At 41.9% G+C, this 16,434-nt stretch overlaps 1 protein-coding gene across 2 annotated transcripts in view; it reads left to right on the top strand.

Moving 5' to 3' along the window:
- Positions 1-15,102, top strand: part of GOLPH3 (golgi phosphoprotein 3) — a 52,568-nt gene extending 37,466 nt beyond the window's left edge. For both annotated transcript variants that reach the window (XM_007530506.3, XM_060191193.1), the window contains exons 3-4: positions 5,054-5,168; positions 12,398-15,102. In XM_007530506.3, the coding sequence (XP_007530568.1) occupies positions 5,054-5,168; positions 12,398-12,822 (540 nt within the window). In that variant the 3' untranslated portion in view covers positions 12,823-15,102. The remainder of the gene's footprint in view (positions 1-5,053; positions 5,169-12,397) is intronic.
- Positions 15,103-16,434: the final 1,332 nt, after the last annotated feature.

The raw sequence follows: 16,434 nt of genomic DNA, 5'->3' as shown, positions 1-16,434 counted from the left end.
TTTTTTCTTTCTTTGTTTATTATTAGATTGAAAGAGGAAGGGGGAGATAGTGAGGAAGTGAGACAGAGAGACACCTGCAGCCCTGCTTTACCACTTGTGAAGCTTTCCTCCTGCAGGTGGGGGGCAGGGGCTCGAACCCTTGTGCACTATAATGTGAGTGCTTAACCAGGTATACCACCACCTGGCCGCAAATATAGTAACTCTGGAAAGGAAGACATTAATGTGTTCTTTTAAAGTTGTATACAAAGTAAGCACCATCTGTTAGAAAGTATTTCTCATGGGATTTTAAAAATCAAATCTAGTCATTTAAAGTTCAGCCAAATGAGCTGGAATGAGGAAAATTTCATTTTAAGAAAAAAGAAAAAAAGATTGCATCTGAGGTGCCAGGGATTGAACCTGGGTGGTTGGGGTGGGGGGTGGTCTCACGCATATAGAGCACTTTACCTGCTATGCCATCTCTCCTCCCACAAGGTTTTTTTTTTTTTTTTTTAAACCTCCAGGATTATCACTGGGGCTCAGTGCCACTGCTCTTGGAGGCTATCTTTTTTTTTTTTTTCTCTTTCCATTGTTGTTGTATAGGACAGAGATAAATCGAGAGAGGAGGGGAAGACAGAGAGGGGGAGAGAAAAAGACACCTGCAGACCTGCTTCACCACTTGTGAAGTGAGCCCCCTGCAGGTGGGGAGCCGGGGGCTCAAACTGGGATCCTTTTGCTTGTTGTGCTTTGCACTATGTGTGCTTAACCTGGTACTTCCAGTTCCCCCAACAAAGGTTTTTTAAATTACTGTTTTAGATAACTATCTTTTTATTGGGCTGTTGGGAAAGTCATGATGAATTTTTGCATAGAATAACACATGACTTTTCTGAAAAACCAATATCTTATCTTACTGTACAATTAGAATTTTTAAAATTTTCATTGGATTAATGTTTTACATTCAACAGTAAATACAATAGTTTGTACATGCATAACATTTCCCAGTTTTCCACATAACAGTACAATCCCTACTAGGTCCTCTGCCATTCATGTTCCAGGACCTGAAACCCCACCCCCCACCCCGGTGCAGTACATAGTTAGAAATTTATGAAGTATAAAGACCCTAAGAACTTGCCATGATAACAGCTGGGGAGTTGGCTCAGAGGGTAGAGTGTAATACTTACAAGTATGAGACCTCGTATTCTAGCCCCAGCACCACGTGTGCCAAAACAGAGTGGAACGCTGGTCTCCCTTTCTCCTCTCTCATGAAATAAATGTGTTTCTGTTTTGTTTCATTTTTACTGGATAGAAAAACTGAGGGGGGGGGAGATAAAAAGAGAGAAAGAGATAATTGCAGCACTGCGTCTTAGCTTGTGAGCACTGGGGCTTGAGTCTACTTCCTCTGCATGGTAATGTGCACTCAACTAGACACGCCACCACCCAATCCCCATAAATGAATTTTTAAAGGATCTGCCATTATAGTTATTAATGCACTTAACCCACTGTGCTTAACCCACTGTGCTACCACCACTACCGACAGAGTAATTGAGAAGAAAGGAGGGGGGATAGAAAGGAAAAGAAAGAAATCTTGAATCACTGGTGAATATGCCTCTCTGCCAGTGGGGACTAGGAGATTAAGCTGAGGTCCTTATGCACGATAATGTATGTACTCTGCCTGGGTTCTTGGCCTCTTATGGTTTAAGTTTTTGTTGAATTTTTTAAATGCTAGCTCTCATGGTTTTGATATCCAGGAAGTCATACCTCCTCCTTCCTTTTTTTAAAAACTGTGACTTACTATTGTATATACTCTCATAGATCTCTATGAGGATAGTATGGCTGTTGATTTCTTTTATCTGTTTTGAAGCATTTTCTTCAGATGTTTCATTTATAATTCTTGGCTACCACCCCACCCCACGGGAAAGAAACACATACAAATTGCAAGTGTGTGTAGAAATGATTTACCAGTTGTCCATGTTAGCTTGAAAACTATCAGTAGTTATCTATCAGTAGTGAACTACAAGTAGTTAGGAAGTTTAAATTAATGCACATGAAAGAAACCAGACTAGATAAACTAGAATAGTTGGGCAGAGGTGGAGAAAAGTGAGAGCCAGAGTTTCATAGCAAAATGCCAGGTTATGGTAGATTTCAGGAATATGTAGGAAGCAAACAGCATGAGCCTAGTATATGACATGACTTTGTCAAGATTCTGCTGGTGTCCCTGCAGGCCAACCCCATTCAGGTATTATTCAGGAATGGAACCAATGAGTTGAGGGAGGATGCCATAATCTCCCCACCCCACCCTTTTTAAAAAATTCATTCTCACTTCTTACTTACCAACAGAACTATCATGAGCTTCCTGGGGAGTTCTTCTCTTCTCTTCTCTTCTCTTCTCTTCTCTTCTCTTCTCTTCTCTTCTCTTCTCTTCTCTTCTCTTCTCTTCTCTTCTCTCTTGATGAAAGGGAGTGAGAGAGAAACAGGAGTTGCCTACAACACTGCTCTACCACTCATGAAGCTTTCCCCCCTACAAATGAAGACTAGGGACTTGAACCTAGGTCCTTTTGTGTGGTAGTGTGCTATACCAGGTGTGTCACCCCCAGGTCCATCATCCTCTTCTCAGAAGTGGTTTAGAATAGCACTGCACTCAGTTGACCTCAAGATGCTGATGAAAGCATTTATTTGCACTACTAACAAGTAGCTGCTGACTGTTTAACTCCATATGTCACTGGCATGTGGCTAGTCCCAAGTTAAGACACACTATAATTAAAAGCACTCTAGAATGTTGAAGGTTTACGATGGGAAAAGTATCCAAAATTTAAAATATTCATTAGATATTAATACTTTGACTATAATGCATTAATTTAAATATTTAATCTCACCTGTCTTCCTTCTTTAATACTACTAAAAATTGAGAAACAACTTTATGACTTGTGCTTGTGATTCTTTTTTTTTTATTTTATTATTTTTATTTTATTCCTTTTGTTGCCCTTGTTTTTTTATTGTTGTAGTTATTATTGTTGTTGTCGTTGTTGGATAGGACAGAGAGAAATGGAGAGAGGGAGGGGAAGACAGAGAGGAGGAGAGAAAGATAGACACCTGCAGACCTGCTTCACCGCCTGTGAAGCGACTCCCCTGCAGGTGGGGAGCCAGGGTTCGAACCGGGATCCTTATGCCGGTCCTTGTGCTTTGAGCCACCAGCGCTTAACCTGCTACGCTACAGCCCGACTCCCTGTGCTTGTGATTCTAATTACACTTCAGTTGGGGCATATTTCCTATGTATTTTCCAATTTTTCATAAGGTTGAATGGGGAAAGGAAAGGGACACATTGCTGAGGATAAATTTTAGAGAACTATTATATTGAAAAATAAAGCTGACAGTTTATTTTTAGGTTCTTTTTTTCCCCCTCCAGGGTTATTGCTGGGGCTTGGTGCCTGCACCACAAATCCACTGTTCCTGGAGGCTATTATTTTTCCCCTTTGTTGCCCTTATTATGGTTATTATCAGTGTTGTTATTGATGTCATTATTGTTGGATAAGACAGAGAGAAGCAGAGGAGGGGAAGACAGAGTGGGGAAGAGAGATACCTGCAGACCTGCTTCACCACTTGTGAAGCGACTCCCCCGCAGGTGGGCAGCCAGGGGCTTGAACCTGGATCCTTACACCGGTCCTTGAGCTTTGCGCCATGTGCACTTAACCCACTGTGTCACTGCCCAACCCCTGCTTTTAGTATTTCAGTTAATTAATTAATTAATACCAAAGCACTGCTCAGATATGGCTTGTGCTGGTACCAGAGATTGAATCTGAGACTTTGGAACCCTAGGCATGAGAATCTCTGCATAACTGCCATGCTATCTCACTGCCCAATGCTGATAACAGTTTAGTGGCTAATATTAAGTAATAATAATAGGTTCAAATTTGATGTTACAGGATTTCAGCCAGAAATTTGTCGCATAGCGAAGAACATTAACAAAACCTGACTAGGCCTTAAGGATTCTGTATTCAAGTATAGTTTTTAAAGAATTGTAGTATGGCAGGGGTAGATAGTATAATGGCTATGCAAAGAGACTTTCATGTTTGGGCCTCCACAGTCCCAGATTCAATCCTCTGCACCACCACAAGCCCTAGCTGAGCAGTATTCTGGTTTAAAAAAAAATTATAGTATGTAAATTTTTTAAAATTTTATTTATTTATTTAATATTTATTTTATTTATTTATTCCCTTTGCTGCCCTTGTTGTTTTATTGTAGTTATTATTGTTGTTGTCATTGTTGGATAGGACAGAGAGAAATGGAGAGAGGAGGGGAAGACAGAGAGGAGGAGAGAAAGATAGACACCTGCAGACCTGCTTCACCGCCTGTGAAGCAACTCCCCTGCAGGTGGGGAGCCAGGGCTCGAACCGGGATCCTTATGCCGGTCCTTGTGCTTTGCGCCACCTGCGCTTAACCTGCTGTGCTACAGCCCGACTCCCAGTATGTAAATTTTTATGTAATACAATTAGTTGATGTTTTCTTGAAGGTTTCTATAAGTTGTCACAATTTTGGTGAAAGCTTTCTCACCTGCCAATATTTCATATTTAAATAACTCAGCATAACTCTAAGGAGTCCGGTCTTAATTTTTGTTTTTGATTTATTAGTCAGTTATTTTAATAGCATTTATTGAGAAATTAGTTCCTCTACAGATGGGAAATGCCACCTTAGTCAAATTTTACCTTGTTTGTAACATGTAAACAGATTAGTGTTTCAAAAGTAGATTTCTGGATGAAATAGCTTAACTTAGTAGTGAAAGGCATTATAGTGAATATAAACTGTTCTATCATTTTGTTTCAGATTATTACATACTAGCCTTATTTTCATTCCTGATTGTGGCTAATCTGGCTAGATTAAATACTTTCCTTAATAAAATTAATTAAAATCTGATTTTTTTATACCTTGTATGTTTTCCAAGGTTTAATCTTTTATATAGTTGCTGCATATAAATGTGGAAACACTTGAGGCGTAAAGTATATTGAATCATTTGCATACTCCTTTTTATGTAAAGAGATGAAGGCAGAGAAAAAGAATCAGCAAATTATTTCTTACATTTTAGGTGATCTGTAAGTCAGATGCTCCAACAGGTGATGTTCTTCTTGATGAAGCTCTAAAGCATGTTAAGGAGACTCAGCCTCCAGAAACAGTCCAGAACTGGATTGAATTACTAAGTGGTAAGTCTCTGGATAAACTAATAACTGAGTCTGTTCAAGATTGTTCTTTTTCTTTTTTAAATTTTTTAATCTTTACTTATTTATTGAATAGAGATAGCCAGAATAAAGAGGGAAGTCGGGGACAGAGAGGAAGAGAGACAGACACCTGCAGCCTTGCTTTACCACTCGTGAAGCTTTCTCCCTGCAGGTGGGGACTGGGGATTCGAGCCTGGGTCCTTACGCATTGTAACATATGTGCTCAACCAGGTGGACCACTACTTGGCTCTCTCTTTTTCTTTCTTTCTTTTTTTAATTTATTTTTACTATAAAGTACGTATTTATTTGCATAGTACTTACGTTAATAGCACAAAACAAACATCTAAGTATACATGCCTATATTTACCAATTTTTTTTATTAGTATAACTAATATAATTTTCTTTGTACATTTCCAGATGATCCAAAATTTTTCTGTAAAAGTCTAATGTTATCCTTTAAATAGAAATTTATAGATGGTAGGAAAATCTTGTCATTAGTCATTGGAAGGGGAAAATGGTGTTTTTTTTAAAAAATATTTTTGATTTATTGGTTATAGACAGAGAAATTGTGAGGGAAGAGGGGAGATGGTGATGGAGAGAGACACCTACAACACTGCTTCTCCTCTCATGAAGCTTTCCCCCAGTAGAGGGGGCAGAGGGAGGGCAGTTTGTGCAAGGTTGCATGCATTCAACCAGATGCGCCACCACTTGACCTCTAAAATAGTGGCTTTAAAATTTTCATAGCCATAGTAGGCTAAGAAGATAATGGAGTGTAAAGTTCCTGTCATTCTCACCAAAATTTCCTCACAATACTCTGTTCTGAACAGGCTAGGTTAAGCTGTGGTGACAAACAGCCCCAAATCTTACTGACTTAAAACAACAGCTTTTCCCCATCTGTCGTATGCTTTACATTGGTTTGTTCTAGCCCTCCCCCCCGCCAAGAGAATTGGATCAGTCCTGTTAATTTCGCGGGCCTGCTTGGCCCCACCCCAAGGAACCCCGAGAGAGGGTTTCTGAGTCCAAGAGTTCCTGGCTAGTCATTTAGTTAAAAAGAAAAGGGGGAATTGTCGTATGCTTTACATTGGTTTGTTCTAGCCCTCCCCCTGCCAAGAGAATTGGATCAGTCCTGTTAATTTCGCGGGCCTGCTTGGCCCCGCCCCAAGGGACCCCGGGAGAGGGTTCCTGAGTAAGAGAGTTCCTGAGTTCCTGAGTCCGAGAGTTCCTGAGTTTCTGAGTTTGAGAGTTTCAGGGTTACAGAGTAAGAGAGAGTTCCAGTGTGCCAGAGTTTCAGAGGGCTCTCAAGTACGAGAGTTCCAGAGTGCCAGAGTTGGAGAGTTCCTGAGTTCCAGAGTAAGAGAGAGAGTGCTTGCGCCGCCGCAAAGAGACAGCAGAGTTCTGTTTGGTGATTAGTTTGTCTTAGTTTGTGAATCGTTGTTCCTGAATAAAGAAATACAGCTTCCCTGCCCAGCCGTTGTCTCTGCGTCTCTGTTACCCGCCTGTGAAGCCAGCCAGCCCGGCCAGAGCCTTCCGAAATTTTAACAACACCCATCACTCATACTGTTAGTCACTGTTAGTCACAGGCCGCCTCATTTTCATCCTGGCAGCCATGCAGGTAGAGGTGACGCTCTGGAGCATTTCCCAGCATTCTTCTGAGGGGAAGAGCATAGTAGCTCCTTCTTTCAAGTTTCTGCTCAGAAATAACATATACATGAGGTAGGTTTCACTGTCAGAGCCATTTACATGCCCTTTCTGGCTTTTTGGAGACTGGAAAGTATAACAGGAAGAACACACAGTGTTTGGTTGATACCAGTAATGACTGTATTTTCAGTATTTTTGTGTTTGTCAGACAGCTGTCCAGTGAGCTCTTTGAGAGATGGGTCTATACTGTATTGCTCTTCTCTGTTAATGTATAGCAGTTTCTGAGATAGACACTTGCAGACCTCCTTCACCACTTGTGGAAACGACCCCAATGCAGGTGGGGAGCCAGGGACTCAAACCAGGATTCTTGTGTGGGTTCTTGCCCTTTGTACTATGTGTACTTAACCTTGTATGCTACTACCCGGCCCCTGTGATCAGCTATTTAAAACTATTTTTAGTAAATTCAACATAAAGAGTGGTATCGGTCAGTGTCAGTTATTGCAAACTACTGACAGAAGTCCTTTGAAACTGAATTTTTTCAGCCTGAAAGAATCTTTAGTCTATGTAGGGGGAACAGTTGTATATTTTGGAAAATTCATTAAGGGATTATAGTTTATTTGGTCTCTGAAAGTACAGTTGTAAAGAAAAGGAAGAACCTTGTAAGCTTTGGTAGTTGGAAACAGAAGTGGAGCTTGGATTTAGACCTTTGACTGGTAAGAATGAGACCAAAAGAAGGAAGTGTTCCTGCTCAGAGGGATTAGAGGGATTTGTACAGCAGGTAATCTAGCCCATCACAGTTGACTGTGCTTATTGCTCATTTTTCAAAGCTATGTACTGTATTTTTCTGCTCAGGGATACATGCATAGGTGACAAGTAGAGAAAAGAATGGCTAATTCCAGGGGCTGGGTGGTGGTGCACATCACAATACACAAGGACCTGTTCAAGTCCCTGGTCCCCACCTGCATGGGGGAAGCTTCTGAGCAGTGAAGCAGTGTTGGCAGTTAATCTGTTTCTCTTCCTTTTTTTTTTTTTTAATAATTTTTTGTTATCTTTATTGATTGGATAGAGATAGCCAGGATAGAGAGGGAGAGAGACAGAGAGACACCTGCAGCCCTGCTTCACCACTTGGAAAGCTTTCCCCATGCAGGTGGGGACTAGGGGCTCGAACCCAGGTCCTTGCACGCTGTAATACATGCACTTAACCAGGTGCGCCACCACCCGCCCCCCCCCCCTTTTAATTAAAAAATAAAAAATTTTTTTTTCACACCTAGGGTTATTGCTGGGACTTGGTATCAGCACTATGAATCCACCACTCTTGGTGGCTGGTTTCCCCCTTTGCCATTTTATTCAATAGGACAGAGAAATTGAGAGGGGATAGGGAGATAGAGTGGAAGAGGGGAAAATAGATGCCTGTAGACCTGCTTATGTGCACTTAAGTTGGTGCACCACCGTCCAGCCCCCCTCTTTTCTATTTTTTATTTGACAGGAGAGAAACTGAGAGGGGAGAGGGAGATAGAAAGGGAGAAAGATAAGGCACCTGCAGTCCTGCTTCACCACTCATGAAGCTGTAGGTGGGGAGCGGGGGCTAGAACTCAGGTTCTTGTGCATGATGATGTGTGTGCTTAACTGGATACACCACTGCCCAGCCTGGGAAGACAAAATTTTAAGTTAAGTTTTTGGCATTTTATAACTTTGAGGAATGTTGTTGATCAGTTTGATCACAAAGTGTCACTAGATTTCCCAATTGATTAACATTTTTTTTTTAAATTTATTAATTTTATTTTTGAGAGAGATGTAGAGAGAGACACACACAGAGAAACACCAGAGCACTGCTCAGCTCTGGCTTATGCTGATGCAGGGGATTGAACCTGGGATTTAGGAGCCTCAGGCATGAGAGTCTGTTTGCATAACCATTATGCTGTCTCCCCTGCCCGATTAACAACTTTTAATTTAGTAACATGCTTCCTAGGATAAACTTTTTTTCTCTTTGTAGTAAAATTGTTTCTACATTTGACAGTTTTTTTTAAAATTTTTTTTTTTTTCCCTCCAGGGTTATTGCTGGGCTGGTGCCTGCACCATGAATCCACTGCCCCTGGAGGCCATTTTTTCCCCTTTTTGTTGCCCTAGTTGTTGCAGCCTCGTTGCCATTATTATTGCCATTGTTGACGTTGCTTTGTTGTTGGATAGGGCAGAGAGAAATGGAGAGAGGAGGGGAAGACAGAGAGAGAGGGGAGAGAAAGATAGACACCTGCAGACCTGCTTCACCGCCTGTGAAGCGACTCCCCTGCAGGTGGGGAGCCGGGGGCTCGAACTGGGATCCCTACGCTGGTCCCTGCGCTTTGAGCCACGTTCGCTTAACCCACTGCGCCACCGCCTGACTCCCAGGTTTTTTTTTTAATTTTTATTTTTATGTTTTACTAGAACACTGCTCAGTGCTGGTTTATAGTGGTGTGGGGGATTTAACCTGGGACTTTAGAGCCTCAGGCATGAGAGTCTCTTTGCATAACCATTATGCTGTCTCCCCTGCCTGATTAACAACTTTTAATTTAGTAACATGCTTCCTAGGATAAACTTTTTTTCTCTTTGTAGTAAAATTGTTTCTACATTTGACAGTTTTTTTTTTAATTTTAATTTTTATGTTTTACCAGAACACTGCTCAGTGCTGGTTTATGGTGGTGTGGGGGATTTAACCTGGGACTTTAGAGCCTCAGGCATGAGAGTCTCTTTGCATAACCATTATGCTGTACCCCCACCCTGACAGTTTTCTTTATAAAATGAGATAAAAACAAGTTATACATTTAAAATTTGCTTGTATAATATACAAAGTCTTTCATGTAAGCTGAATAATACAGGGACTGATGAGAAGCAGCTTGGAACAAAGTGACATTTAAATGTTGAATTTCTAGTCCTATACATTCATGAGTCATTTGTTGCTAAGTATTTAAAACTACTTAGTATTCTGCTTAAAATGAAGCAGCTGAATCTTTGTAGCTAGTGTGAGCAAAACCTTTATTATGCTTTTTTTTTTTTTTTTTTTTTTTTACTCATCCAGCTCCCCTGCTCCCATCCCAACTTACACTGGTTTAACCACACTTTTTTTTTTTTTTCCTCCAGGGTTATTGCTGGGGCTCAGTGCCTGCACTATGAATCCTCTGCTCCTGGAGGCCATTTTCCCCCCTTTTGTTGCCCTTGTTGTTGTAGCCTTGTTGTGGTTATTATTGTTATTGTTGATGTCGTTTCTTGTTGGATAGGACAGAGAGAAGTGGAGAGAGGAGGAGAAGACAGAGGAGAGAAAGACAGACACCTGCAGACCCGCTTCATTGCCAGTGAAGTGACTCCCCTGCAGGTGGGGAGCTGGGGGCTTGAACCGGGATCTTTACACCTGGTCCTTGCAGTTTGCACCACATGTGCTTAATCCGCTGTGCTACCGCCTGACCCCCAACCACACATATTTTTATTTGGCTCTTTTAAAATAAAAAGCAGAAATGATCAGATACCTAAGACATTTCCTTTGACCAATCAGTTATCTCACTCTGGTACCCTTTTTGGGGTGTCACAATAGGGTTGCATTTGTATTATCCCTCATGCTATTTCCACCTTCTACTTAGGTGATTTCTTTGTTTTTTAAAGGTCTGAGGTGATCTGAATATGGTTTTTGTTGGAAAACATACAAGGGTTACTCTTTATATAATTGCTGCATAAGAGAGTGGCTGAGTTTTTTTTGCTTCCTCTGAGGCAACAGTGATCACCTATAAGAAGGTCCTTATTTAATGAACAGAATACCTTTTTTGGGTGTGTGTCTTCAGGCTCTTCTGTTTTTATCAGCAACACTCAGTTGTAAATTAGAATACACGAGAAACTTCTACATTTGTGAGTGCTACTAATAAGTGTATTACACTTACCCACAAATTACAGTGTATTTGTGGGTAAAGTATAGGTAGGAATGGCTAGTAAATCAGCTGTTCTTAAATTGCTAGTGCTATCTATTTTCTCCTAGCTAAAGATCAGTGTATAACAGAATTAATATTTTTAGACTCACAAAGAAGATATATTTAAAGTTAATATAAATCTGGCAGGCTGGGGAGATAGGGCAGCCTGTTAGATTTTGTGCCTGAAGCAGCAGGGGCTGTATACTCAAAATGCCAGAATTGAGCAGTGCTCTGGCTCTTCTCCTTTACTCTCATAATAAGTAAATAAAAATTAAGAAATAAGCATGAATTCATCCATTGGTCATCTTACATGAGTTTCAACTTCTATAAAGTGCAATCTACCCAATTCTAGCCTGGTGTCTTAGGCTGTCACTCACCAGTGACACTGAAACTCAGACTGCCTGGTCAAAGGTACAAGTAGACATTCCCTCCCCTCTCCTCTCCCCTCCTCTCCCCTCCTCTCCCCTCCTCTCCTCTCCTCTCCTCTCCTCTCCTCTCCTCTCCTCTCCTCTCCTCTCCTCTCCTCTCCTCTCCTCTCCTCTCCTCTCCTCTCCTCTCCCCTCCCCTCCCCTCCCCTCCCCTCCCCTCCCCTCCCCTCCCCTCCCCTCCCCTCCCCCTCCCCTCTCTCCTCCCCCCTCCCCCCTCTCCTCCCCCCTCCCCCTCCCCTCCCCTCTCTCCTCCCCTCCCCTCTCTCCTCCCCCCTCCCCCTCCCCTCCCCTCTCTCCTCCCCCCTCCCCCTCCCCCTCCCCCTCCCCTCCCCTCCCCTCCCCTCCCCCTCCTCTCCTCCTCTCCTCCCTTCCCCTCCCCTCCTTCCTGTTCCAGGGTTATCACTGGGGTTTGGTGCCTGCAGTACGAATCCACTGTTCCTGGAGGCTATGTTTTCCCTTTTGTTACCCTTGTTGTTTATCGTTATTGTTGTCATTGCTGTCATTGTTGTTGGATAGGACAGAGGAGGGGAAGACAGAAGGGTAGAGAAAGTTAGACACCTGCAGACCTCCTTCACCGCCTATGAAGCGGCACTCCTGCAGGATCCTTATGCCAGTTTGTGAGCTTTGTGCTTGTGAGCTTAACCCACTGCGCTACCGCCCAGCCCCTTCTTTTCTTTCTTTTAGTGGTGCTAGGGCCTTTTCTTTCTCTTTCTTTCTTTCTTTCTTTCTTTCTTTCTTTCTTTCTTTCTTTCTTTCTTTCTTTTAAATTTTATTTATTTATTCCCTTTTGTTGCCCTTGTTGTTTTATTGTTGTAGTTATTATTGTTGTTGTCATTGTTGGATAGGACAGAGAGAAATGGAGAGAGGGAGGGGAAGACAGAGAGGAGGAGAGAAAGATAGACACCTGCAGACCTGCTTCACCGCCTGTGAAGCGACTCCCCTGCAGGTGGGGAGCTGGGGTTTGAACTGGGATCCTTATGTCGGTCCTTGTGCTTTGTGCCACCTGCCCTTAGCCCGCTGCACTACAGCCCGACTCCCGTTAGGGCCTTTTCTATGTGTAGTTCATCACTCCTCGATTAACTTTTTCTAGAAAGATGGAAACAGCACTTGGTGTTAGAGCTTGAACTCAGGGCCATGCTCAAGATAAAGTGGTGCTCTAGGGGGTGAGTGGCTCTGCATCAGTACATATCACTTCTAATCTCTGTAATCTTTTATTTAGGTGAGACCTGGAATCCACTAAAACTGCATTATCAGTTAAGAAATGTACGAGAACGATTAGCTAAAAACCTGGTAGAAAAGGGTGTGTTGACAACAGAGAAACAGAACTTCCTGCTTTTTGACATGACAACGCATCCCCTCACCAACAACAACATTAAGCAGCGCCTCATCAAGAAGGTGCAGGAGGCTGTTCTTGACAAATGGGTGAACGACCCTCACCGCATGGACAAGCGCTTGCTGGCCCTCATTTACCTAGCCCACGCCTCGGATGTTCTGGAGAATGCTTTTGCTCCTCTTCTGGATGAGCAGTATGATCTAGCCACCAAGAGAGTTCGGCAGCTTCTTGACTTAGATCCCGAGGTGGAATGTCTGAAGGCCAATACCAGTGAGGTTCTGTGGGCGGTGGTAGCTGCATTCACCAAGTAACTGCTCTGAATGAAGCATTCTGCTCTTTCTCTTGTAAACCAGTAGTTTTTCTCTTATTGACTTCTGGTTTTCTGCGATTTGTACTTTTCACTCTATAGTTGGCTTATGTTTTTTGAAATGGTGGGTGGACTTTTCTTTCTTGTATGTATGCAGGGTTCTGCTGGTACGAGAGGCCTTCCTCTTTCTGTTTTCAAAAATATACTGCCATATTGGCATTTCATTCCTCGCTGCCATTCTCACTGTTCCTTGTTTCTGGTATGCGGTGTCTTTCAAAGCACCTCTGGTCTCCACACATGCACATCTTTCGGATTACCTCAGCTTGAGTTTTTCCCACGTGCATGCACATCTGGCATTCTGTCTACAATTCAGACAAGTCACAAAAAGGCCTTTAACTCACCAAAGGTAAATATCTGTATCTATTAGGACATTTTATATACATAGACCTCGGTTGAGATGTATACTTAGCAAAATTATTTTTAAATTGAGACAACAGTAAATAATATGAAGTGCCCCTTGATTTTGCTTCCCATGTAAATTGATTGTATTATTGCCCTTGTTATATCTTTAACTATTAAGTCACAAAGGTCCAGTTGTTTCACAAAGTCAGTTTGGGGTTGGCTGCATTCCAGTTATGCTGTATATAGTTTGAATTATACTTAAATTATCCCTTCTGGCCACCTCTGCCTCCATCATAGTATTTTGCAAGGTTTAATTAGCTGTACACCTGGTGCCCCTTACTTCAGCCATTATTTGATGACAAAATAGACCTCTCATCATTGAAGGAAAAAGGATGTGTGTCTGGTTAGTCTCAAGTTTCTCAGCTGTGCCACTCATGGTACTTTTGGTCTATGCACCTCCTGTGTGAAGTGTGTGTGTGTATGTTTGTGTGTCTTAAATGTTTTAGGATTTTTTTTTTTATTTCTCTAGGGAAGAGGCTTGTGACCAGTACTAATCTTGAGTACAGTTTTCCTTTCTGTCCACAAGTAAATTAATGTCTGCTTTTTTAAAAAAAAATGTCTTGTATTGATAGTTTATTTCTTGATCCAGTTTGACAATATCAACATAACTGATTCCTAAACTATAATGATATGTACCACACTTAATTCTTTTTGCTTTTCTGGTTCATGCAGAAGGGGTTCTTGGTTGGTGCCTTCCTAGTGACAGCTCCTGTCTGGAACTGACATCTTTTTTAGTACATCCAAATGCAGTGCTGAAATTTAAGATAAAGGATGTCAGCACCTCCACCCCTCCCCACCACCCATGTATCATTTACCTGCATGTAAAGTCAGGGTATGGAACTGCTCAAGGATGAGTGTTGCTATAAGGTAACAAAATGGAGGGACCTCTCTTCCTGTCTGTGGTGATGAAATTCTTAAAGGGATATTTTTAGCTAATGACCTCTTCTTTACAAGATAGTATCTTCTCTTTAAAGGGGTATTTTCAGTAGCTCACTGGAAAGAATGCATTCTTGTTTTTGGCAAGAAGGGTGCTGCCATTCTTGTGCCTCGACATCACTTTCAGATCCTTGCTAAGTCTCGGGCTCAGGCTGGCTGGAATCTTAATGGTTTCAAGAGCCAGGGAGGATAGTTTAAAGGGAAAGGTGACGGGATAGATGCGTTTCACATCCAGAAGCAGCTGAGGAGACTTTTTTGCTCTCCTAAGTTTGTCTGTATAGTCTGGTTAAATGACACAGAGACTTTCTTCAAACTCACTGACTGGAGTGTACAATCTAGGCAGTAAAGAGCATTACACATGCAAGTGGCTTCTGCATCATCATTTCGTTTAACGTCTACTCTTAAGTGTCATTTATCTACTCACACTTTCTTGGGGGGAAAAATCAAATGTCAGTCCTAGCTGATGTTGCATGTAAATTGTTAGCGAGTAATGACTACAACTCAGATGATTAAGAATTTTGTAACAGAAAGCTCTGCTATGTTTTAATTTTTATATACAATTATGATAATTAGCACATTGTAGGAATATAAACCTTTGCTTTTTAAAATTTATTTTTACTATTTCATTATCACTGTTTATTGTATCACCATTGGTTTCATAATGTAAATACTATATATTGAACAAATTAAAAGTCAAAATTTTTATTACCATAGTTCATGTTAATAGTGGGGCTTTCAGGTGTTTAGAGATTTTTTTTGGTTAACATTCAATGCAAAAGTACTAGATGGTGTATAACTTAGAGTTGAATTTTATGGGAATCCCTAATATGTATACTATCTTTTTATCTGAAATGATAAATAAACTATGATCTTGAAAGTGCCTGAATCAGAGCAAGCATGTCATTTGTATTTTTGTATTCTGCCTTAGACCCCCCCCCTCCCCCATTTCACTTGGCCTTGACAGTGTGGTAGTATTTCAGTGCAGGGATCAACTAGCTTTTTCCTATAGGACCATATATGTACATATTTTAGATGTTAGCCATTTAAGATGTCGATTTTGCTGAATAAAAGTCCCCCCTGGATAATACAAACCAGTAAAACCTTACTTACAAAAGTAGGCAACTAACCATGAGTAGTAGCTTTCCAGCTCCATCTATGAAATAACTCCTTTTATTTCCATAAAGGACATTTCTGGTGCTAAATATAAAACTATTAGTAATAAGTTTCTTGCCAGATAGTGAATGCTGGAAACATAACCAGTATATGGAAAGGGCCTAGAAGAATGATGTTTCTAAGATATTCTTTGTTTAGCAGTATGTACATGCTTTAGAGTAGAGTACAACAGTTATATGCTTTAGAGTAGAATAGAGTACACAGTTAGTGCCTCCAACTCTGTCCCATGTGTCTACATCCAGAGGAGGGGAAAAATGGAGACCACTGAGGGCATATTAGGAACACTTTCTCCTGTAAAGTATGACTACTTACCAGTCTTCTCTAAAGCAACAATGGTGCAGCGTTTCGTGTGGTGGGAGCAGTGCTTCCACAGGTTTACGCTACTTTGGTTAAATTCTTGAGATGAGGGCTGACCAGATAGCTCCCCAGGTGGTGTGCCTGCTTTATCATTTGTATGACCCTGGTTTGAGCCTGGCCACCACCACACTGGGGGAAGCTTGGGTGCTGTGCAACCTTACCTTCTCTTCCTCTGTCTGTGTCACTGCCTTATTATTTTTTTAATCTTTATTGAATAGACAGAAATTAAGAGGAAAGGAGAGATAGAGAGGGAGAGAGACAGATATCTGCAGCCTTGCTTCACCACTCCTGAAGCTTCCCCCCTGCAGGTAGGGACTGGGGGCTCCACCCCAGGTCCTTGTGCACTGTACATGTGTGCTCAACCAGGTGTGCCACCACCTGGCCCCCTGTCACACCCTTTCTATCTGAAAAAAGTCAACTCTGAGCAGTGAAGTTCTGGCAATAACCAAATCAACCAAACGAACAAACAAACCCCCAACAATAGTCCTTAGATCCAAGAATACAACATGGCATAGGGGGACAGGCGGTGGCACAGCGGGTTAAGCACACATGGTGCAAAGCACAAAGACCTGTGTAGGGATTGCTGTTTGAGCCCCTGGCTCCCCACCTGCTGCGGGGGGGAGGGGGTGTCATTTCACAAGTGGTGAAGCAGGTCTGTAGGTATGTCTTCCCCCCCCCCCTCTTCCCC

Source organism: Erinaceus europaeus, chromosome 5, assembly GCF_950295315.1.
Source record: "Erinaceus europaeus chromosome 5, mEriEur2.1, whole genome shotgun sequence".
Taxonomy (NCBI): domain Eukaryota; kingdom Metazoa; phylum Chordata; class Mammalia; order Eulipotyphla; family Erinaceidae; genus Erinaceus; species Erinaceus europaeus.
Note: the sequence above shows the minus strand (reverse complement) of the source record. Positions and strands in the feature narration are given on the sequence as shown.